Genomic DNA, 26,930 nt, shown 5'->3' with positions numbered 1-26,930 from the left:
ACAGATGGCGTCAGGCACTCTTCCAGCATCTTTTCAATTGTTCTGCGTCTCACAAATGTTCTTCTGTGTGATCCAAACACCTCAAACTTCTATTTGTCTGTCCATAACACTTTTTTCCAATCTTCCTCTGTCCAATGTCTGTGTGCTTTTGCCCATATTAATCTTTTCCTTTTATTAGCAAGTCTCAGATATGGCTTTTTCTTTGCCACTCTGCCCTGAAGGCCAGCATCCCGGAGTCGCCTCTTCACTGTAGACGTTGACACTGGCGTTTTGCGGGTATTATTTAATGAAGCTGCTAGTTGAGGACCTGTGAGGCGTCTATTTCTCAAACTAGAGACTCTAATGTACTTGTCTTATTGCTCAGTTTTGCAGCGGGGCCTCCCACTTCTCTTTCTACTCTGGTTAGAGCCTGTGTGTGCTGTTCTCTGAAGGGAGTAGTACACACCGTTGTAGGAAATCTTCAGTTTCTTGGCAATTTCTCGCATGGAATAGCCTTCATTTCTAAGAACAAGAATAGACTGTCGAGTTTCACATGAAAGCTCTCTTTTTCTAGCCATTTGGAGAGTTTAATCAAACCCACAAATGTAATGCTCCAGATATAGGGGTCAGTATTATAGTAGTTATATTCTTGTATATAGGGGGCAGTATTATAGTAGTTATATTCTTGTATATAGGAGCAGTATTATAGTAGTTATATTCTTGTATATAGGGGCAGTATTAGAGTAGTTATATTCTTGTATATAGGGAGCAGTATTATAGTAGTTATATTCTTGTATATAGGGGCAGTATTATAGTAGTTATATTCGTGTATATAGGAGCAGTATTATAGCAGTTGTATTCTTGTATATAGGGGGCAATATTATAGTAGTTATATACTTGTATATAAGGGGCAGTATTATAGTAGTTGTATTCTTGTATTTAAGGGGCAGTATTATAGTAGTTATATTCTTGTATATAGGAGCAGTATTATAGTAGTTATATTTTTGTATATAGAGGTCAGTATTATAGTATTTATATTTTTGTATATAGAGGTCAGTATTATAGTAGTTATACTCTTGTATATAGGGGGCAGTATTATAGTAGTTATATTCTTGTATATAGGGGGCAGTATTATAGTAGATATATTCTTGTATATAGGGGGCAGTATTATAGTAGTTATATTCTTGTATATAGGGGGCAGTATTATAGTAGTTATATTCTTGTACATAGGGGGCAGTATTATAGTAGCTATATTCTTATATATAGGGGGCAGTATTATAGTAGTTATATTCTTGTACATAAGGGCAGTATTATATTAGTTATATTCTTGTACATAGAGATCAGTATTATAGTAGTTATATTCTTGTACTTATAATGCACTTTTATAATAGTTGTATTTTCATCCACAGAGGGCAGTATTGGTAGATATATTCTTGTTCATGAGGGACATCAAGAGAATTGTGACATTACTTGGCACTCACTCAGTGAAATGAATGGCAGAGAATTGATGTAATCAGACAATCAGATTTCCTCCAGTAATGTTGCTGTGAGGCTGGGTTCACACGATCACATTAACATCCGTAATGGACGGATGTATTTTGGCCGGAAGTCCCGGACCGAACTCCTAGCATCATAGTTATGTACGATGCTAGGAGTCCCTGCCTCTCTGCAGGACAACTGTCCTGTACTGTAATCATGTTTTCAGTACGGGACAGTAGTTCCACGGAGAGGCAGGGACTCCTAGCATCGTACATAACTATGATGCTAGGAGCCCGTTTCCCTGCACTGAGATCGGTCCGGGACTTCCGGCCGAAATACGTCCGTCAATTACCGACGTTATTGTGCTCGTGTGAACCCAGCCTGACTCTTAGGGCAGGTTCAGACGGAATTGCAGTGTAAGGGCGGGTTCACACGTGGCGGAATTTCACTTAAATTCCGCTGCGGACACTCCGCAGCGTTAATCCGCAGCGGTGCCGTTTGTCCATTGACTTACACTTTAATTTAGCAGTGTTCGTTTAGACGAGGCGTAACATTCCGCTGCGGAGCATAGGCTGCGGAGCGGAATTTGGTGTCCGCAGCATGCTCTGTCTGTTGCGGAGCAGTGGCGGACTCATGGCGGAATTTCTCCATTGACTTCAATGGAGAGTCAAAATTCCGCAATGAAGTCCGCAGATCTTATGTGTGCTGCGGAGCGTATTGTTTTTACTACCATGACATTTCTTCATTCTGGCTGGACCTATGTATTTCTAGGTCTACAGCCAGACTGAGGAAGTCAATGGGGCTCCCGTAATGACGGGAGCGTTGCTAGGAGACGTCTGTAAATAGTCACTGTCCAGGGTGCTGAAAGAGTTAAGCGATCGGCAGTAACTGTTTCTGCACCCGGGACAGTGACTACCGATCTCAATATACATGTATCTGTAAAAAACATATAAGTTCATACTTACCGAGAACTCCCTGCGTCTGTCTCCAGTCCGGCCTCCCAGGATGACGTTTCAGTCTAAGTGACGGCTGCAGCCAATCACAGGCCAAGCACAGGCTGCAGCGGTCACATGGACTGGTGCGTCATCCAGGGAGGTCGGGCTGGATGCCGAAAGAGGGACGCGTCACCAAGACAACGGCCGGTAAGTATGAAATTCTTTTACTTTCCCTAGGGAAAGTGCTGTCCCTTCTCTCTATCCTGCACTGATAGGGAGAAGGGAAGCACTTTTACCGCAGTCCGCAGCAACTAGTCCGCATCAATTTTCTGCACATTTTGTGCAGATCCGCAGCAGAATCTGCAACGCAGATTCTGTGCGGCATTGATGCGGACAGTTGCGGAGGAAATCCGCCACGTGTGGTCATGCCCTAATTCTCCAGAGGGCTTTTTTTTCATTTCTTTCTATACATTTTTAGGAAACTTAGTTCAGACGTTGCAGAAAATTACTTTGCGGAAATCAGGCTGCGGTGCAGAATTTTCCCTCCGCAGCAGCTCTTTCCATTGCGGAGAAGAAGTGGAATTTCACTGCGGATTTCAGCCTTTGCAATGCAAAAACTGAAATCTGTGGCAAGTCCGCTGTGATATCTGGAACGTCTGAATTACCTGTCAAATATGCAAATGTTGATGCAGATTAGTTGTGTAATTGCCCCAAATCTGCACCAACATTTGCAGCGGAAAAATTCCGCCATGTCTGAATGTGCCCTTAGGGCCACATTCAGACAAGCGTGACAGATTTTCGCGCGTAAAAAAACGTGTGTTAATCTGTCAGTGTGCGTTGCATTATTCATCAGTGTGCTTTGCGAGCGGCATGCGTTTTTTATGCACTCACAAGCACTTGAAAATGCACCAATATAGGACATGCACACAACCGACACTCGCTGCGTAAAAACTACCGCAGGTGTGAATAGCCTCATTGAAATCAATAGGTACGTCTGCTGTGCGTTGTTTCAAAGCACAGCACAGGGGCGAGAATCACGCTTGTGTGAATGGGCCCTTAGATGTCACTAATAGAGAGGGCGGTGGGGGTCTAAACTAAGGCATTACTCTAAATTATGTAAAACTCCCCTCATCGGCAAATTTTAAAGTGGTCTTCTAAAGCTCACAGCCAATTGAAAAAATAATATTCAGTGATCGTAGTTTGGCGGCAGATTTGTGTCAACCTCCCATTTATTTTCATGAAAAAGTTATGGCGGCTGGATGGATTTCAAAAACACTTGATGAAATTAAGAACTGATTTATGGGTAAACCAGGGATAAACTAAAAAAGCATTAGGGGAAGAATGTAACTTCATTGGTGCTACATTTTAATACCAGGCAGCCAATTCTGAGTGGTACAGCCCAGTCCTAATAAATAGTATGGAAAGCCACGGGTCTTTTTGTAATGAGAACGGTCGCTGTTTCGGAGAGAGACCTGGTTGGAGGAGGTATGAGAAAATTCAAGCCAAAACGTAGGAAATAGTTATAAAGTTCTTACCTTGTCTTTTCAATTTCCCAGCACTTCTGACAATTTCATTCACTACAGCTGCTCCGCTTTGTGGGTCAATCCCTCCGAACACCCAGGAATCCCTGTGACCCCCAAGGATGACATATCTGTCTAAGAAGGACATTGGCTTGTTTAACAATATTGCATGGTGGCGCACGGCAGAACTTCTAATATATAATACTCCTGTCTGCACAAAATACAAGCAGAAAGTTATAGACCAGATCTCGGCAGCTTATTGTCCCCCAGTCTCTTTTCTTATCATAGCGACATTGTACAGATCTTAATCAGCATTCACATCAATGTCCACATATATGTGTATATATTTGAACATTGATGTGAATGGCGATTTCAAGTTGAAAGAAGTTGAACCCCTAGAGGACGGAGTAGGAAGTGTTGGGGGAATAAGTAACAGAGGGGCAGTAAACTTGCAGTAGAAACTTCTGCTGGTGGGCTAGTGTAAATGGTTGTATACAACAGATAAAATCTGTAGCGTCCTCTGCTGGTCATTTACTGTAAACATGTGTTTTATACACTCCAGAAAAAAGTGGGGCCCTCCGCTGGTAGAATAGTGTAAATGGTTATATTTTACATAAAATGGGGCCCTCTGCTGGTAGACTAGGGTAAATGGTTACACTTCACATAAAATGAGGACCTCTGCTGGTAAACTTGTGTAAATGGTTATATTTCACATAAAGTGGGGCCCTCTGCTGGTAGATTAGTGTAAATGGTTATATTTCACATAAAATGGGGACCTCTGCTGGTAGATTAGTGTAAATGGTTATATTTCACATAAAATGGGGACCTCTGCTGGTAGACTAGTGTAAATGGTTATATTTCACATAAAGTTGGGCACTCTGCTGGTAGACTCGTGTAAATGGTTATATTTCCCATAAAGTGGGGCCCTCTGCTGGTCAGTTACTGTAAATGGCTATAGATTCACAGATAAGCGTGTTGTATGTAAACATTTATCACAATTTTTTACTATCACCTGGCTCAATCGCGCCTTTGATGGTTCCTATAACATTATATACTCTTCTTATCTCGTTGTAGGAATGAATGTGCATCCGGACCTTCCTGAAAAAACAAACAAACATGAATTTGGTAGCACAAAAAGGACTTACCACTTCCCACCCCCACCGATGAGTGAAGGGAAACAGATAATCTCTAAGCCTTAGAGATGATCCTCCCAAACTTTGAGACCATGATGCAATGCGGCAAATCACTAAATTCACACATCTCGAACTGGGGCAATGAATCAATGAATAGGAATGAAATACAGTACCAAAAAAATACAAATATTGAGCCTAAGGCTGGATTCACACGAGCATGTTACGTCCGTAAAGGACGAAACGTATTTCGGCCGCAAGTCCCGGACTGAACACAGTGCAGGGAGCCGGGCTCCTAGCATCATAGTTATGTACGACGCTAGGAGTCCCTGCCTCGCTGCGGGACAACTGTCCCGTACTGTAATCATGTTTTCAGTACGGGACAGTAGTTCCACGCAGAGGCAGGGACTCCTAGCATCGTACATAACTATGATGCTAGGAGCCCGGCTCCCTGAACTGTGTTCGGTCCGGGACTTGCCGCCGAAATACGTTCCGTCCTTTACGGACCGAACATGCTCGTGTGAACCCAGCCTAAGTGGGTGGTAAGATATACAAATCCAAAAGCAAAACATTTTTAGAGTACTTTTGTAATGTAGGGAATATTAAGAGTTTTATTTAAATCTAAATAATAGTGTAATTTTATAATATTATTAGTGAGGTGGATTATCGGTAATATTTTTACGTGCAATTTGCAGATACAAAAGCGATAGTATCAGGCACAGCCACACTCATATGTATGGGGATGTGCCTGTGTAAACATTGGAGAACCCCTTTAAACATTGATGGCATACCCTAGAACAGTGGCTAACAACCTCCGGCACTCCGGCTGTTGTGTAACTACAACTCCCAGCATGCACTAACAGCCAAAGGCTTTATAATTCCTGCCAAAGTCTGTCAGGGCATGCTGGGAATTGTAGTCTTACAACAGCTGGAGTGCCGAAGGTTGCTGACCCCTGCCTAGAATATTAATGTCTAATCAGTGGGAGTCCGAACCCCCATCATTAAAACGAAGAGGTCACGGCACTCCGCTGAGCATAGCTTTAGCAGATATATCGCTGCTCTCGTCTGGGCGGCACGTGGTATTGCAGCTCAGGCTCATTCACGAGAGTAGAGCTGCAATACCAGACATAGCCCATGGATGGCAGCGGAGATTCTGGTAAAACTATACTATGATCCATGGGAGTCCGAGCAGTCAGACCTACTCTGATCATACATTGACGGCATATCTTATTTGCATGTATGTATGTGCGTAAATGTATGCATCTCCATGTACAAATATGTACTTCCTTGCTTCTCCTCATATCTTAACATATCTTGAGATGTGCGGCACGAGATGATCAGCTTTGAAAAGAAATACAACATGATTTTGCGATACTCTGTCACGAGATGTCTATTCTCTGTGTCTACATGTGGCCATCCAGTGGTTGTGATGTGAATTGCAGCATGTCAAGGGTTTTGTTAGCATGTCACCATATCGTATTGAGTCCTTAATTAAATTCAAGCAATGGTAAGGGTGGACACATCTGTATGTATGTGTGTATTTGTCTGTGCTTTTGTGTATACATCTGTCTGTGTAAATGAATATATATTTTTGTGTAGTTGTGTGTTAATGTATGTGTGTATCATTAATGTATGTTGTATCTATAGGCCCTGATCTCACACTATGTCACCAGAGCTGAGGGGCCACATTCCCAATGTTTCTATGAGTTTTCATGATCACTTCTTATGCCAATTATACAACTCAACAATGAGTTGTCACAACTCCGCCCAAATTACATATCCATCGAATAGTAAAATAAACCTTATTCTCAAAGCCATGATGTTTTCCTCCTCTTTAGTAGATCATGTACCAGCATGCATATTGAGTCAATTGGTTGATACTAAGACTTTTTAAGGATTCTTGGTAGAAACACATTAGTCACTTACTGGGTCACGTGACTTCCAGAGTAGCCAGGACCGATGTTATAAGACACATTCAGATTTCCTTTCCAAGTCTTGTTCGGGGCTGGAGCTCCTCCCATATTACTGCAAATTATAATATAGTTATACTACAACCTGCACAACATTTATCCAGTGGTTCATTATAAAAGTTCATTTACAAGGTGGATTAGTTACTTCCAGATATAAGACCGCTCCAAGTTGGAGGCACCAAGTTTTGGCGAAGACAATTTCTTGGTTCTTTAGCTTCTTTTATTTTGCATATACAAGTTTATTACTACAGTGATCAACATACGCGTACAAATATAATTTCTATGCAAGTACAGTCTTTAAAGGGTGTCCGTGAGGCCCCATGCACACGACCGTAGAATTACGGACGAATTCACTTCTATTGATTACAGAGCACCTTCCCGTATATTCGCGGGAAGGTGTCCGGGCCATAGAAAGCCTACGCAAAAGACAGGACATGTCTTATTTTTTGCTTTTTACGTAACGTGCTCCCATACTTTGTGTGCAGGGGACCTCAATAGACATAAATGAGAGTGCAGAGAGTGTAGTTGGTGCTGATGCATAACCAGAAGGATCCAATGTGTGAGGCCATGTTTACACTTCTGCTTGGCTGAGAGGATTTTGAAGATCAGATGGGTATTTAGTGGCAGTAGATTCAATGACTTATTAATTTGGGCCTCTTAAAGAGCTTGTTTATCAGCGGTATGCAGTATGCTCCCCCTAGTGGCAGCTACGTGCAGCCAGAATTTTTGCATTTAATGCCTCTGCAAAGGATTTGGAGCTCTGTTTCAGAAAAACCAAGCTCTGACCGCCTCAAAGATATATTAAGAAATTATTTATCATACAATGACCTAAAAACATGTGATTAAAAAGGTGGAGATTGTCTTTAAACGTTTCCCATGGTAGTTACTTATTATGGAGTCCTTCAGACCCCCCATGTGCTGAGCCTGATGTAGGAACCTGAAGAAATGTGGTCGACTGCCAGGTAACAGGCCCAGACACCTGAGGTGACCTCACTAGATCTAAATTGCCGTATGGAGACCGTAATGGAGACTTTCTGTAGTATAGATAATTATTTGAAGCGGACATAACTGTTTGGGGAAAAGGAGATGGAGAGGTTCATGTGTGTCTGTCTTGTGGACGCAGGAGCACCTATTTGTCAAAGCTATAAGGACAGAGATACGCCATTAGGACAGCACTAACAATCCGCTGTCAATATAATCTTGTCACTTATTGAACATATAGTGATACAGAATTAAAAAATAAGCATCGACTCACCTCTAGATTGGCTAAAACCATATTACGGATAAACATTTTGTAACTTACTCACCGTAGTAACACCTCAGCATCATTATAACCAATCGGATGGACTGGGATTTTAGGAAGTCCTACGCCGTCCTTTATATCTGACCTGTAGGTGTATTCTGTCAAAACACCAGCATCAATCTTTAATATTACATTGGGCACAAGTCCACCATATGGTACAACTAAACGAAACTAATGTTGACTACGTAAATCAAATTGTTCGCCTAAAGGCCCTCATGAACCTCCCATATAAGCTGACGTTGAAAGCCATGTCTAACTCAGCGCCGAAGGACTGCAAGGCCCCCCAGCGTAAGCATCAGTCCTCAACAGTCAAGGACCAAATCAAGGATCCACAATATGAGGATGGCTATGATGGATCTGAAATTTAAGGAGGCAAACCCTTTTTGTTGCAAGAAGCCCTTAATGACTAGTCCAGTATGGGGTGCTCCTTCTTCTGGGGGAGTCATTGCAGGAAGGATAAAACATTACATGGCTCCAACTGGCCCTAAGTCTTCTTATCTCGGTTCCCAAGTCCTACTTCTGGTCACTGAATTAAAAAGTCATAAGCTTCCCGTTCACTTACAACAGCTGTAGGCGAACGTTCGTTCAGCCGACAGATATTCCTCCCGACTTCCCCATATACATGAGCTTGTGTGCGTTTTCAATGGGAAGAGTGGAATAAGCCCCTTATAGAGGTGTCCCGTGGGAACAAAGGATTGGGCGTGTTGAAATCTATCATGCCCGATCCGCCCCCCCTCAACATCTACCATCGGGGGTGGGTCGGGACATCCCCTTACACATTAGGTAGTCAGCCAGTCCCGCTGTAATCAGTGAACTCTCATCTAATGTGTATGGGCAGCCTTGATAATATCTGCTGATGACTGTTGTTGGATACATGGACCCATGAATACAAGCATAACGATAGCTTCAACCATTGTCCTATCTATGGTTAGAACTCTTTCTAGAAGAACCTAGGGCTTCGGAGAGCACCGTTGGACACTGGTTATTAAGTGAACTCCCTCTTTACAGCATACATGTTCTGTCTCGGGTCACCTCTAGTCTTGGTTGATAGCCTCCAATTGACATGACCCAAGGAATAAGTGATGGATATTTTAATATAGAAAAGGACAACCTAATTTGGTGAACAGTTTATAGAATTTAGAACGTACCTTTTGCGGGATAACCTGGTGTTAGAGGATCCCCTGCTCCATTAAGATTCAGGACATTACCACGTTGGGCACCACCACCTGGGAGATTCCAACCATCAGGATAGGGCTCAACCCCCGGTGCACAATAATCAGCCGGATCAGAATACAAGATAATTCCCTTGGCAGCTGCTTGTTCTGCATTGCGAACCTTGATAACGAATAATAGAAATGATATGTATGACAACATTAAGGAGGGATTTCCAATGTCATAATGTTAAGGCATATCGAAAAGCTACGCATCACTTAAATGTTGGGGTTCCAACTGCCGGGACCCCTAAGATCCTGAGAAATAAGGGGCCGTAGTGCTGGCTTAGTGCTGAGTCTTCTTCACAGTTTTCCACTGCACATCGTTGGACCGGACCACCAGTTATACAGCGAACTGCAGCACGGCCCTGTTCACTTGAATAAATCAGTGCCGCAAATCCCTGCACAGTGGGTGACCAGGAGCGCAACTGTGCAGGGCAACACTGTAAAGGGAATGCAGCGCTAAAAATCAGGACTACATCATGCCAAATTCAGGACTACTTTATGCCATCACTTTATGCGGTGGGAAAGACCCTTTAAAGATTCACTTTGGAGCAAAATTTTGCAGTATAATATATCGGCCCCTTGTGGGCACCAAGATATATACAAACATAGAATATTTTAATATTACTATATACTGTATTGTATTTACTATACGTTAGATGGTGAGGTTCTTAGTGCACATTTTGATCACATTGTGTCAGCCCACCTGCCCACCATAGCCCCCTACACTAAAGCTGTGCCACAAGAAACTCACTCTTTCTTGGGCCTAGGCCTACAAAATGTACTCAGGATAGGAAGGGGCATACAGGGTCATATGTTGGTAAATTCATACGCATGCTCATGGACAATTAAAAACTCTGGCAAGTGGACAACATGTCCCTTGCTGGATTCTGCAGGTGTAAAGTAAAAAACAACAACAACAAAAAATCTTGTTAGGGAGAGGCCACGAGTCTGAGCGACTGCGACAACTTTTTCTGCTAGAAATGTCCTTGTGGTACATTGTTAAATCTGAGTTGCTGCCCTAGGATATTTGGAAAAGTGGAAGACAGAAATACTAAGAATGGTCTCAGACTTACCTTATTACCTCTAAATATTTTTCCATATCTTGCAATCACAATCTTCCCCTGAACACTAATGTTCAAAACCCTGGCAAGATAGAGAAAGTCTTCCGTACGCGCATAATTTACATAAATAAGTTCTCCCTGCAACATAAAACGGGAGTGGTGCGTTTGAGATACAGCAATAGAGAAAGATATGTACTCACTAATGTAAAATATCAGTGAGTTATCTTGTTTATATTGTTACATTCCTGGAGATCCTTTTTATTTACCTCTAGGTGGCGCAGCTTTTTCCTTTGTGATGACATCTGGTGGCCAGGCTACAGGAACAGCACAATGCTCCAATTTGAAATAATTTTTCAGTTCACATGATTGTGGAATTATTTACTTCAGTGACGAACACAAGTTAAGGGGGAGGATATTACTGGGTCAAACCCAACCTCCCGGATTTCCAGCACGGGAAACAATACTTCTGCCGCACGATTACTTTCCTCTCCACTGGCAGGGTCGTACCTCTAGTGGTAGTTGTCTGTCTCGGGCCCTGGTGTCTCAGGTTGACCCAGAGGTCTTCTGCCACATAAGACGACACCAGTTTTATAAAAGGCGTATGGAAGGGGGTATCAGTTACAGATTTTGTATTGGAGCTTCAAGTTATGCCTTTGTGCAAGAAAGATTATATAGAAAGTTATATATGTTAGGCCTGATTACAGGATGTAACTTCTAGCCACTACTATGGGAGCTATCACTGGGGCTAATAATTTTATGGGCAGAGGCGTAACTTGAAGCTGCTGGGTCCCAATACAAAATCTGTAAAAGGGCCCCCTTGCCATGTGCCATTTAAAATTTGGGGTCTTCTAATGTGGTAGATAGGTCTTTGGGCCCCCTCAGGCACCAGAGTCGGGGTGCAACTACTACCTCTGCACCCCGATAACTACGCCTCTGGTTATATCCTAATAACCCACCCCAGAGTGGTGAAGATGGCGCCAACTACATCTATATAAGTCACTACTTATGTTACATATTATAAAGGATAAAGCTTTCATGTTCACAAATTTAAAGATTAACCCATTAATATTTCTGTTACATTATATGGTATTTTAACCAATGTTTATTCATAATCATTTTATGTAATTTTTTTTTTCTTACCTCAGGTGTCCCAGGTGCTGAGTATGCATTGTACGGTGGGACAATACCGAGGACATTTTCATATCCCGGTGGAGTAGGCTCAAATAAAGACGTGTTGAATAACTAGAGGAATCCAAGCAGATTATTTACATATGCTATTTACAAAGTTGGGTCACTGAGTACATACATTACATATCCTATTGATTTTAAGTTACATCCTGTATTATACTCCAGAGCTGAACTCACTATTCTGCTGGTGAAGTCACTGTGTACTTACATTACATTACTTATCCTGTACTGATCCTGAGTTACATACTGTATTATACTCCAGAGTTGTATCCACTATTCTGCTGGTGGAGTCACTGTGTACATACATTACATTACTTATCCTGTACTGATCCTGAGTTATATCCTGTATTATACTCCAGAGCTGCACTCACTATTCTGCTGGTGGAGTCACTGAGTACATACATTACATTACTTACCCTGTACTAATCCTGAGTTACATCCTGTATTATACTCATGTTTCCCTGTCTGCTTCGCTGATCTCTTATTGTGCAATTATATGGGATCCACTGCATTCTGGTGCAGTTTTTTATTCCTCAGTGTCTGGTATAAAGACAACATTTTACTATAAACTTTGTGCAGACATTGAACAAGCAGAGGCCACTTGTTGATGACAGATCGGTAACTTAGCATATTGTTAATGCAGCGGTGGATGAGGATGATGCCATAAACATGTAATTTATTGCAGTTTTTCAACTCTTTAAAGAATATTATATCAGCGTATAGACTGTAATATGGTGTTCAGAGGTATACATATATCTTGACTTTTTCTCCTGGTGAGCTGATCCTCTGCGCAAAACGTAAAAACCCATCCTTTGCTCGAAGTTGAGGCACTTACCCCACTGTTATATGTTTCTCCTCCGTGCTTGTCTAGAGATGCTGAATAGAGCCTTATTGGGGCCCCATAACAAAGATTAAAATGGGCCTCCATTATTGCTCTGGGTTTTTACACCCAAAACAGAAGAGCTGATTCCTCGATTCCAAAAAATACAATGGAGCGGACCTCAATAGTTGGTGAGCGTGCAACAGTTAAATTTAAAAAAGGCTGCCTGCCGGCAGAAATAAGCCCTGTTTTCCAACCATTATTAAAGAGTAAAAATAAAAAAGTCTTTATTCAATTTGCAACAAGGACAGACTACATGAAATTTAAAAGTTAATGTCCATTTCTGACAGCAATTAGCACAGTGCCAGACGTAAGAGCTCTGTCTAGAAAGGGTTAAGTACCACAACCACAGAGCGCTACATGCAGTTAGTTATTAGTTAGATTCAAAGGTGTCAATAGGACAATTATTAAAATAAAGGTAGAAGCCCCCCCCCCCCGACATGTTTCGCTACGATGTAGCGTCCTCAGGGGTATCGGGGCCAATGACAGCGAGCGTCGGTGTCAGTCTCATTAAGTATTCACTGCAACTATCTGAACATGTGTCCACAATCAGTCGATAGCCTATCCAAGGAGGAATAGAGGACCGAGCCTCCTCCTCCGTTGATTGACAGATTCTGCCACCAATCACTTACTAGTTAGATGCTACCAATGAACAGCACTCAAGTGCACAAGCACACCAGGCTGCTTGATGGTAATCGCTGTACATATAATTATAACATTACTATAATACAAGAAAGAGGTCACCGATGAGTTTATAGATAAGTGCACAGAGGCACAAAGTGAGAAAAGTGATGGGATAGTAACGATTATCTTGCTGTCCGGCATATATGGCATTCTGATTCAGTCATGCCAGTACACCAGTGTGTCTGTCTCCGTGTGTAGACTCGTACACTTATCTACAGTGTCCATGATAACTCTGCCTATTATGTCTTTCTACCCTATAAACGTATTGATCTATAAGCCCACTAATAACTTCTTTAGATCATAGTAATATTGTTGTGCCGCTCACAGCAACTATAATATCGTCTTTAATCAGGGCACAGCGTTTGTACCTAGAATGGTACTATTACTAATCACATTCGTTACTATCCCATCACTTTTCTCACTTTGTGCCTCTGTGCACTTATCTATAAACTCATCGGTGACCTCTTTCTTGTATTATAGTAATGTTATAATTATATGTACAGCGATTACCATCAAGCAGCCTGGTGTGCTTGTGCACTTGAGTGCTGTTCATTGGTAGCATCTAACTAGTAAGTGATTGGTGGCAGAATCTGTCAATCAACGGAGGAGGAGGCTCGGTCCTCTATTCCTCCTTGGATAGGCTATCGACTGATTGTGGACACATGTTCAGATAGTTGCAGTGAATACTTAACCCCTTAAGGACGCAGCCTAGTTTGGGCCTTAAGGCTCAGAGTCCATTTTTCAAATCTGACATATTTCACTTTATGTGGTAATAACGGCGGAATGCTTAAACCTACCCAAGCGATTCTGAGATTGTTTTCTCGTGACACTTTGGGCTTCATGTTCGTGGTAAAATTTGGTCGATATATTCAGTCTTTATTTGTGGAAAAATTGCAAAATTTAGAGAAAATTTACAAAAAATAGCATTTTTCAGAATTTAAATGCATCTGCTTGAAAAACAGACGGTTATACCACCCAAAATAGTTACTAGTTCACATTTCCCATATGTCTACTTTAGATTGGCATCGTTTTTTGAACATTATTTTATTTTTCTTGGACGTTACAAGGCTTAGAACATAAACAGCAATTTCTCATATTCTTAAGAAAATTTCAAAAGCCTTTTTTTGAAGGTACCTCTTGAGTTCTGAAGTGGCTTTGAGGGGCCTATGTATTAGAAACCCCCATAAAACACCCCATTTTAAAAACTAGACCCCTCAAAGTATTCAAAACCGCATATAGAAAGTTTTTTAACCCTTCAGGCATTTCATAGGAATTAAAGCAAAGTGGAAATGAAATTTGCAAATTTCATTTTTTCTGCTGAATTTCAATTTTATTCAATTTTTTTTCTGTAACAGAGAAGGTTTTACCAGAGAAATACTACTAAATATGTATTGTCCAGATTCTGCAGTTTTTAGAAATGTCCCACATGTGGCCCTACTGCGCTCGTGGACTAAAACACAAGCCCTAGAAGCAAAGAAGCACCTAGTGCATTTTGAGGCCTCTTTTTTATTAGAATATATTTTAGGCAGCATGCCAGGTTTGAAGAGGCGTTGAGGTATCAAAACAATGGAAACCCACCAGAAGTGACCCCATTTTGGAAATTACACCCCTCAAGGAATTAATTTATGGTTTTTGTTATCATTTTGACCGCACAGTTTTTTCACAGCACCTATTTGAATTGGGCTGTGAAATGAAAAAAATTATATTTTTTCCAATAAGATGTCATTTTTGATCAAAATTTCTTATTTTCACAGGGAACAACATACCCCATTTTGTTGCCCAATTTGTCCTTAGTGCGGCAATACCCCATTTGTGGTGATAAACTGCCGTTTGGGCCCATGGGAGGGCTCAGACGGAAAGGAGCGCTATGTGTTTGTTGGAGTCCAGATTTTGCTGGATTGGTTTTCGGGTGCCATGTCGCATTTGCAGAGCCCCAGAGGTATCAAAGCAATGGAAATCCACCAGAAGTGACCCCATTTTGGAAACTACACCCCTCAAGGAATTCATTTATGGTTTTTGTTATCATTTTGACCGCACAGTTTTTTCACAGCACCTATTTGAATTGGGCTGTGAAATGAAAAAAATTATATTTTTTCCAATAAGATGTCATTTTTGATCAAAATTTCTTATTTTCACAGGGAACAACATACCCCATTTTGTTGCCCAATTTGTCCTTAGTGCGGCAATACCCCATTTGTGGTGATAAACTGCCGTTTGGGCCCATGGGAGGGCTCAGAAGGAAAGGACCACCATTTGGCCTACTGGAGCTTTTCTGGTGCTAAGTCATGTATGCAGAAGCCCCTGAGGTACCAGTACAGTTGAAACCCCCGAGAAGTGACCCCATTTTAAAAACTACACCCCTTAAGACATTCATCTAGAGGTGTAGTGAGCATTTTGACCCCACAGGTACTGTGTAAAAGATAATGCGCAGCAGATGGTGCAGTGTGAGATTTGCAATTTTATATATATATATGCCATTTCAGTGTCCAATATAGTGTACCCAGCATGCACCACCGGAGATATACACCCCTTAAATTGTAATGTGGGTTCTCCTGGGTACGGCAATACCCTACATGTGGCTGTTATCAGCTGCCTGGGCATACGGCAGGGCTCAGAAGGGAAAGATGAGGGGGGTAAGCTGTGCGGAGTGCATCAGGGTAAATTAAAAATCAAGGGATGTATGATACATTTTAAAACAATCTTTTATACAGAGCCCTGGTTTTTCGGGACACGTGTCGCATTGGTATATTGTGTTCTTCCTTATCCCCCTCTTATAGCAGACTCTGCACCTCTTTTGACTCTTTCCCTTTCCACCGGTTTGGGGAACTTCTCCTGGAAAGTGTTGCCCTGGTATGATGCGTGTGGCCTCGCTTCCAGAAGTACTGGGTGCCCCCCCTTCCTGGTCCCTAAAGATTAGATCTTGAAATTCCAGGAAAGTTCCCCTCTGGCCTGCACATCGACGTAGCACGTACGCATTGTACAAAGCCATCTGTATGATGTGCCCGGCCAGCTTCTTATACCACACCGCATGGCGCTGTAGGGCTTCAGGACTTGATTTGACAAGTCCACCCCTCCCATGTACCTATTGTAGTCCAGGATGCAGTCTGGTTTGGGGGTGGCCTTTCCTTCATATATCCTAAATCTGTAGGTATACCCTGATGCACTCTCGCAGCTTACACATCTTCACGCCATACCTTGCCCTCTTACCCGGCAGGTACTGGCGGAATTGAACCCTCCCTTTAAAATGTACCAGGGACTCATCAATAGAAAAACACTTCTCGGGGGTGAATGCTTGGGAAAACCGGGCACTGAAACGGTCTAATAGGGGTCTCCGTTTATACAAACGGTCAAAACTGGGGTCATCTCGGGGTGGGCACGGCTCATTATCAGTATAATGTGAGAAGCGAAGTATTGCCTCATTTATTTATTTTTTTAGGTTCCAGTTCAGTTCTGAAGTTGCTTTGAGGGGACTATATATTAGAAACCCCCATCAAACACCCCATTTTAGAAACTAGACCCCTCAAAGTATTCACAACAGCATTTAGAAAGTTTATGAACCCTTTAGGTGTTTCACAGAAATTTAGAGCAAAGTAGAGGTGAAATTTACTTTTTTTTTTGTCAGAAAATACTCTTTATACCATTTTTTTTTTATAACACAAAAGGATTTATCAGTGAAACGCAACTTAATACGTATTGCCCAGATTCTGCAGTTTAGAGAAATATCTCACATGTGGCCCTAGTGCGGTAACGGACTGAAGCACCGGCCTACGAAACAAAGGAGCACCTAGTGGATTTTGAGCCCTCTTTTTTTATTAGGCACCATGTCCGGTTTGAAGAGGTCTTGTGGTGCCAAAACATTGGAAACCCCCCAAAAGTGACCCCATTTTGGAAACTAGACCCCTTGAGGAATCCATTGTAGTTTTCTTGGGGTGCATGCGGATTTTTCATCAGTTTTTATTCTATTTTTAGGTGGCGCGGTGACTAATAAACAGCAATTCTACTATTGTTTTTTTATTCTTTTTATTTTACAGCGTTCACCGTGCGCTATAAATGACATATTCACTTTATTCTGCGTGGCGATACGATTACGGCGATACCAGATGTTTATAGTTTTTTTTTAATGTCTTATGGCGTTTGCACAATAAAATAAGTTTTGTAAACAATCATTCACTTTTTGTGTTACCTTATTCTAAGAGCCATAACGTTTTTATTTTTGCGTAACGAACTGTAGTTTCGATCAGGACCATTTTTAGGTACATGCGACTTTTTGATCTCTTTTTATTCCATTTTTTGGGAGGTGAAGTGACCAAACAATTGTGATTGTGGTACGGTTTATTAATATTTTTTTTTACGGCGTTCACCGTGCGGGATAAATAACAAAATAATTTTGTAGTTCAGGCCGTTACGGACGCGGCGATACCAATTATGTATAGTTTATTTGTTTGTTTATATATTTTTATTAATAATAAAGGACTGATAAGGGAAAAAGGGGGACTTTTACTTTTATTACTTTTAAAACTTTTATTTTCTTATTTTTACACATCTTTTTTTAACTTTTTTTTTACTGTATTACTTTGTCCCACTAGGGGACTTGAGGGCAGGAGGCCCTGATCGCTATTCTAATACACTGCACTACATGCGTAGTGCAGTGTATTAGAACTGTCAGCTACTCACTGACAGCAAGCATAGTGGGTCCTGACGTTGTCAGGACCCACTAGGCTTCCGTCTATGGCATAGCCGGACGCCATTGTTTGGTGTCCGGTTGCCATAGTCACCATCGCCGGCCGCTATCGTGTAGCAGGCCGGCGATGGCGGATTAACCCCTAAGAAGCCGCGATCGCTATTGAACGCGGCTTCTGAGGGGTTAATCGGCGGGGGAGCTCCGCGATCGGTCCCGGCACATTGAGCAGTGATAGTCTGCTGTCAGAAACAGCAGCTATCACAGCTCATGAACGCGCCCCGCGCGAACGGCGCCGTGTTTACTCCATGACCTACTATTAGGTCACTGAGCGCGAACGCTACAGTTAGCATGACCTAATAGTAGGTCATGGAGCGTTAAGGGGTTAATGAGACTGACACCGCCGCTCGCTGTCATTGGCCCCGATACCCCTGAGGACGCTACATCGTAGCGAAACATGTCGGGGGGGGGGGCTTCTACCTTTATTTTAATAATTGTCCTATTGACACCTTTGAATCTAACTAATAACTAACTGCATGTAGCGCTCTGTGGTTGTGGTACTTAACCCTTTCTAGACAGAGCTCTTACGTCTGGCACTGTGCTAATTGCTGTCAGAAATGGACATTAACTTTTAAATTTCATGTAGTCTGTCCTTGTTGCAAATTGAATAAAGATTCCTCGATTCCAGGACCGGTGTTAGGCAAAGTGTAGCTCTGGGCAAGGTTAAAAGCGGGCCCCCAAATGCTGAATTAGGGGCTGTTCAGATCTGCGTCAGGGTTCCATTGATGGCTTCTGTCAGACTTTTCCATCAGGGGAACTCGTGAACGCAAAGCAAACGGAAACGATTGCTTCAGTCCAAAAAACTGAAACCTTATGAAACGGAGACAAATAGAAACCATTTACAACTAAAACATTACCATTGAAATCAATTGTAATGCAAACGGAAGCTATGGTTTCCGTTTGGTTTGCGTTCATGGGTTCCCATGATGGAAAGGTCTGACGGAAGCCATCAATGGAACCCCGACGCAGATGTGAACAGGCCCTTACTGTATCAATAATGCAGTCAATTCAGAAGGCGATGTGCAGAGAACTGCATCACTGATTTCTAGCGTGTCCAGGAGTGTTGTAAGACCCAAAGCATATGTCCCCCCTCTCACCAAAAAATGATCTATATACATATACGGTTATTAAATCATACCACTATACCAGGTGAAATATTACCTACATACTGTTACTGAATAATACCTCCATACCATAACCCCATAGTGACTGAATAATACCCCCATACTGTTACTGAATAATACCGCCACACCATAACCACATAGTGACTGAATAATACCACCATACTATTACTGAATAATACCACCACACCATAACCACATAGTGACTGAATAATACCCCCATACTGTTACTGAATAATATCTCCATACCATAACCCCATAGTGACTGAATAATACCCCCATACTGTTACTGAATAATACCACCACACCATAACCACATAGTGACTGAATAATACCCCCATACTGTTACTGAATAATACCTCCACACCATAACCACATAGTGACTGAATAATACCCCCATACTGTTACTGAATAATACCACCACACCATAACCACATCATGACTGAATAATACCCCCATACTGATACTGAATAATACCTCCACACCATAACCACATAGTGACTGAATAATACCGCCATACTGTTACTGAATAATATCTCCACACCATAACCACATAGTGACTGAATAATACCCCCATACTGTTACTGAATAATACCGCCACACCATAACCACATAGTGACTGAATAATACCACCATACTGTTACTGAATAATACCCCCATACTGTTACTGAATAATACCTCCACACCATAACCACATAGTGACTGAATAATACCACCATACTGTTACTGAATAATACCTCCACACCATAACCACATAGTGACTGAATAATACCCCCATACTGTCACTGAATAATACCTCCACACCATAACCACATCATGACTGAATAATACCCCCATACTGTTACTGAATAATACCTCCACACCATAACCACATAGTGACTGAATAATACCCCCATACTGTTACTGAATAATACCTCCACACCATAACCACATAGTGACTGAATAATACCCCCATACTGTTACTGAATAATACCGCCACACCATTACCACATAGTGACTGAATAATACCCCCATACTGTTACTGAATAATACTTCCACACCATAACCACATAGTGACTGAATAATACCCCCATACTGTTACTGAATAATACCACCACATCATAACCACATAGTGACTGAATAATACACCCATACGGTTACTGAATAATACCACCACATCATAACCACATAGTGACTGAATAATACACCCATACTGTTACTGAATAATACCTCCACACCATAACCACATAGTGACTGAATAATACCCCCATACTGTTACTGAATAATACCGCCACATCATAACCACATAGTGACTGAATAATACCCCCATACTGTTACTGACTAATACTACCACACCATAACCACATAGTGACTGAATAATACCCCCATACTGTTACTGAATAATACCTCCATACTGGTACTGAATAATACCCACATACTGTTACTGAATAATACCAACACACAATAACCACATAGTGACTGAATAATACCCCCATACTGTTACTGAATAATACTACCACACCATAACCACGTAGTGACTGAATAATACCGCCCCACCATTACAACATAGTGACTGAATAATACCACCACACCATAACCACATAGTGACAGAATAATACCTCCACACCATAACCACATAGTGACAGAATAATACCAACACACAATAACCACATAGTGACTGAATAATACCCCCATACTGTTACTGAATAATACCGCCACACCATAACCACATAGTGACTGAATAATACCCCCATACTGATACTGAATAATACCATCACACCATAACCACATAGTGACTGAATAATACCCCCATACTGATACTGAATAATACCTCCACACCTTAACCACATAGTGACTGAATAATACCACCATACTGTTACTGAATAATACCTCCACACCATAACCACATAGTGACTGAATAATACCCCCATACTGTTACTGAATAATACCGCCACACCATAACCACATAGTGACTGAATAATACCCCCATACTGTTACTGAATAATACCGCCACACCATAACCACATAGTGACTGAATAATACCCCCATACTGTTACTGAATAATACCTCCCCACCATAACCACATAGTGACTGAATAATACCCCCATACTATTACTGAATAATACCACCACACCATAACCACATAGTGACTGAATAATACCCCCATACTGTTACTGAATAATACCTCCACACCATAACCACATAGTGACTGAATAATACCCCCATACTGTTACTGAATAATACCTCCACACCATAACCACATAGTGACTGAATAATACCCCCATACTGTTACTGAATAATACCTCCACACCATAACCAAATAGTGACTGAATAATACACCCATACTGTTACTGAATAATACCACCTCACCATAACTACATAGTGACTGAATAAAACCCCCATACTGTTACTGAATAATACCTCCACACCATAATCACATAGTGACTGAATAATACCGCCATACTATTACTGAATAATACCCCCATACTGTTACTAAATAATACCGCCACACCATAACCACATAGTGACTGAATAATACACCCATACTGTTACTGAATAATACCGCCACACCATAACCACATAGTGACTGAATAATACACCCATACTATTACTGAATAATACCCCCACACCATAACCACATAGTGACTGAATAATACCCCCATACTGTTACTGAATAATACCACCACATCATAACCACATAGTAGCTGAATAATACCCCCATACTGTTACTGAATAATACCACCACCACACCATAACCACATAGTGACTGAATAATACCCCCATACTGTTACTGAATAATACCGCCACACCATAACCACATAGTGACTGAATAATACCCCCATACTGTTACTGAATAATACCTCCCCACCATAACCACATAGTGACTGAATAATACTCCCATACTGTTACTGAATAATACCTCCACACCATAACCACATAGTGACTGAATAATACCCCCATACTGTTACTGAATAATACCTCCACACCATAACCACATAGTGACTGAATAATACCCCCATACTGTTACTGAATAATACCTCCACACCATAACCACATAGTGACTGAATAATACCCCCATACTGTTACTGAATAATACCTCCACACCATAACCAAATAGTGACTGAATAATACACCCATACTGTTACTGAATAATACCACCTCACCATAACTACATAGTGACTGAATAAAACCCCCATACTGTTACTGAATAATACCTCCACACCATAATCACATAGTGACTGAATAATACCGCCATACTATTACTGAATAATACCCCCATACTGTTACTATATAATACCGCCACACCATAACCACATAGTGACTGAATAATACACCCATACTTTTACTGAATAATACCGCCACACCATAACCACATAGTGACTGAATAATACCCCCCATACTGTTACTAAATAATACCGCCACACCATAACCACATAGTGACTGAATAATACACCCATACTGTTACTGAATAATACCGCCACACCATAACCACATAGTGACTGAATAATACACCCATACTATTACTGAATAATACCCCCACACCATAACCACATAGGGACTGAATAATACCCCCATACTGTTACTGAATAATACCACCACATCATAACCACATAGTAGCTGAATAAAAGCCACCATACTGTTACTGAATAATACCTCCCACCATAACCACAGTGACTGAATAATACCCCCATACTGTTACTGAATAATACCCCCATACTGTTACTGAATAATACCCCCATACTGTTACTGAATAATACCCCCATACTGTTACTGAATAATACCTCCCCACTATAACCACATAGTGACTGAATAATACTCCCATACTGTTACTGAATAATACCTCCCCACCATAACCACATAGTGACTGAATAATACTCCCATACTGTTACTGAATAATACCTCCCCACCATAACCACATAGTGACTGAATAATACCCCCATACTGTCACTGAATAATACCCCCCCACCATAACTACATAGTGACTGAATAAAACCCCCATACTGTTACTGAATAATACCTCCACACCATAATCACATAGTGACTGAATAATACCGCCATACTATTACTGAATAATACCCCCATACTGTTACTAAATAATACCGCCACACCATAACCACATAGTTACTGAATAATACACCCATACTGTTACTGAATAATACCACCACACCATAACCACATAGTGACTGAATAATACACCCATACTATTACTGAATAATACCCCCACACCATAACCACATAGTGACTGAATAATACCCCCATACTGTTACTGAATAATACCACCACATCATAACCACATAGTAGCTGAATAAAAGCCACCATACTGTTACTGAATAATACCTCCCCACCATAACCACAGTGACTGAATAATACCCCCATACTGTTACTGAATAATACCCCCATACTGTTACTGAATAATACCCCCATACTGTTACTGAATAATACCCCCATACTGTTACTGAATAATACCTCCCCACTATAACCACATAGTGACTGAATAATACCCCCATACTGTTACTGAATAATACCTCCCCACCATAACCACATAGTGACTGAATAATACTCCCATACTGTTACTGAATAATACCTCCCCACCATAACCACATGGTGACTGAATAATACCCCCATACTGTCACTGAATAATACCCCCCCACCATAACCACATAGTGACTGAATAATACCTCCATACTGTTACTGAATAATACCACCACACCATAACCACATAGTGACTGAATAATACCCCATACTGTTACTGAATAATACCTCCACAACATAACCACATAGTGACTGAATAATACCCCCCATACTGTTACTGAATAATACCTCCATACTGTTACTGAATAATACTGCCACATTATAACCACATCGTGACTGAATAATACCCCCATACTGTTACTGAATAAAAACCGCTATACAAAGACCAATATTACCACCATGTAGTGACCATATAGTGGTAGATGCCAGTTATACACAGGAGCTCAGCTGACAATATAAGTGATTACAGCACATTTATATCCAGTGATTCATAGGTGATGTTTTCTCTGATAAGTCGTTCACTTTCCCTTTTTTTCTCCATCCGGCCCAGACCACTGTCCCGACTTATTCCAGCCACGACTCGTCTCTGCAGACTTTGACACACAGACATGTTGGTTTCTCGCTTTTCAAGCATTCTCGAAACCTACTCTCCATCTTCTAAACAAACTCGTAATCTACAGTGCCCCAGATGGTAATAATCAGGGGCGGACATACCGCATGTGCAGCCGGTGCAGCTGCACAAGGGCCCCGCGTGGGAAGGGGGCCCGTTCCTCTGCTGGCCGACTCAGTTCTCAGCTGCGCGATGCTGAGGACTGAGACAGAGGCCCGTGGACCACTGGCGTAGCTATAGGGGTCGCAGCGGTCGCAATTGCGACCGGGCCCCGAAGCCAGGGGGGCCCACGGCCCCCCGCACCACATCAATAAAAAGTTACTATAGTAACTCGGGCCGCGGGCCCCTGTTACTATAGTAACATACTTTACTTACCTTCCTGGTTCCGGATCGCAGCGGAGGTCCTGACGTCAGGCGCTGTGCGCAGCGCATGACGTCACAGCGCTATGCCGCCGCGCACAGCATCGAGACTACAGAACTCCCGCCGCGGCCGAAGAGGAAGGTAAGATAGCCCTGACTGGCGGGGTCCGACTCCTGGGACCCGCCAATCAGCTGTTTTGAAGGGGCCGCAGCACTCGTACGAGAGCTGCTCCCCTTCATTCCTGTCACTTCATTCCGGTCACACTGTGAATCGGTTTCGGCGATTCACAGTGTGGGCGAGTAGTGAAATGAAGGGGAAGCAGCTCTCGTACGAGTGCTGCGGCCCCTTCAAAACAGCTGATTTGCGGGTCCCGGGCGACACATCAGCTATTGATGGCCTATCCTGAGGATAGGCCATCAATGTTTAGGGACTGCACAACCCCTAAGCCTACGATGTAGCAGGCTTAGGGGGCCCATGAGACAGGATCACAGATTGTGTGATGCTGTCTGCTGGGCCCTGTATCTAAGCCAATCACATGGTAGGCTTAGATACATGGCCCATGCGTGATCCTGTCTGCTGGGCCCTGTATCTAAGCCTACCACACTGTAGGTTTAGATACAGGGCCCCAGCACACAGTAATCTTATACTGTATAAGATTACTGTCTGCTGGACCCTGTATCTAAGCCTACCTTGTGGTAGGCTTAGATACAGGGTCCCACAGACAGTATCACACATGGGCCCTGTATCTAAGCCTTAGGGTGTGTGCACAGACACTAATTACGTCCGTAAGTGACGGATGTATTTCGGCCGCAAGTACCGGACCGAACACACTGCAGGGAGCCGGGCTCCTAGCGTCGTACTTATGTACGACGCTAGGAGTCCCTGCCTCGCTGTGGGACAACTGTCCTGTACTGTAATCATGTTTTCAGTACCGGACAGTTGTCCGGCAGCGAGGCAGGGACTCCTAGCGTCGTACATAACTATGATGCTAGGAGCCCGGCTCCCTGCAGTGTGTTCGGTCCGGTACTTGCGGCCGAAATACGTCCGTCAATTCCGGACGTAATTAGTGTGTGTGCACATACCCTAACACATGTGTTACTAATCATTTTTTGTGTGTTTTCTTACAGGTTCGGTCGTTGGACTACGGCGGATTCCAGGACTACTTCGATGACAGCTTTTTTTTTTATTAATAAAATGGTTAATGAGGGTTGTGTTTTTTTTTTTTATTTCAATAAAATATTTTTTCTATGTCTTTGTGGTTTTTTTTAAACTATATTACTACCGCCTTAGTAATGGCCGCCGGCTGATTGACAGCATCCATTGCTAAGGCAGGGCTTAGTGTTAGCCGGTGCAGAGGCTAACACTAACCCCCTTTATTACCCCGGTACCCACCGCCACCAGGGGTGCTGGGAAGAGCCGGGTACGATCCAGTACCTGACCATCTGTAGTGATGGTCGGCCACTGGGGTGGCCGCAGGCTGGTATTATCAGGAGGGGAAAGGCCAGATACAGTGGCCCTTCCTACCCTGGTGATGCTAGGCTGCTGCTGCTTTATTGTATCTGGCTGGTTATGAAAATGGGGGGGACGCCACGTCATTTAAAAAATAATTGGAAAGAACGATGTCGGGTCCCCCCCAATTTTCATAACCAGCCAGATACAACACAGCAGCAGCAGGCAGCATTACAAGGGTGGGAAGGGCCACTGTTTTTGGCCTTCCCCAGCCTAATACTACCAGCCTGCGGCCACCCCGGTGCCTGCCCGTCACTACAGCTGGTCGGGTACTGGTTTGTACCCGGCTCTTCCCAGTACCCCTGGTGGCGGTGGGTACCGGGGTAATAATGGGGGTTAGTGTAGACTCTGCACCGGCTAACATTAAGCCTCGCCTTAGTAATGGAGGTTGTCAATCAGCCAGCGGCCATTACTAAGGCGGTGATAATAAAGTTTAAAAAGATACAAGCACATAGAAATTTTTTTTATTGAAATAAAAACACAACCCTCATTAACCATTTTATTGAGAATAAAAAAAACGCCGTCATTGAAGTCCTCGTATCCGAAGTCCAACAACCGAACCTGTAAAAAAAACACAAACACACAAAAATAATCAGTAACACATAAAGAAGCAAAATTATTATTCTTACCTTTCCTGGGTCCAGCGCTGGAGCCGCAATGTCAGCGAGCTGGGCCCTGTATCTAATCCTATCATGTGTGATACAGTCTGCTGAGCTGTGTATCTAATCCAATC

At 42.3% G+C, this 26,930-nt stretch overlaps 1 protein-coding gene across 3 annotated transcripts in view; it reads right to left on the bottom strand.

The window, feature by feature from the left end:
- Positions 1-26,930, bottom strand: part of LOC142742050 (glutamate carboxypeptidase 2-like) — a 136,345-nt gene that overhangs the window by 47,114 nt on the left and 62,301 nt on the right. For all 3 annotated transcript variants that reach the window (XM_075851452.1, XM_075851450.1, XM_075851449.1), the window contains 7 exons: positions 11,735-11,836; positions 10,607-10,732; positions 9,465-9,651; positions 8,321-8,414; positions 6,970-7,068; positions 4,926-5,011; positions 3,929-4,048 (listed from right to left, as the gene is read on the bottom strand). In XM_075851452.1, the coding sequence (XP_075707567.1) occupies positions 3,929-4,048; positions 4,926-5,011; positions 6,970-7,068; positions 8,321-8,414; positions 9,465-9,651; positions 10,607-10,732; positions 11,735-11,836 (814 nt within the window). The remainder of the gene's footprint in view (positions 1-3,928; positions 4,049-4,925; positions 5,012-6,969; positions 7,069-8,320; positions 8,415-9,464; positions 9,652-10,606; positions 10,733-11,734; positions 11,837-26,930) is intronic.

This window comes from Rhinoderma darwinii, chromosome 2 (assembly GCF_050947455.1).
Source record: "Rhinoderma darwinii isolate aRhiDar2 chromosome 2, aRhiDar2.hap1, whole genome shotgun sequence".
NCBI classification, from domain to species: Eukaryota; Metazoa; Chordata; class Amphibia; order Anura; family Rhinodermatidae; genus Rhinoderma; species Rhinoderma darwinii.
This window is presented reverse-complemented; position numbering and strand designations above follow the sequence as displayed.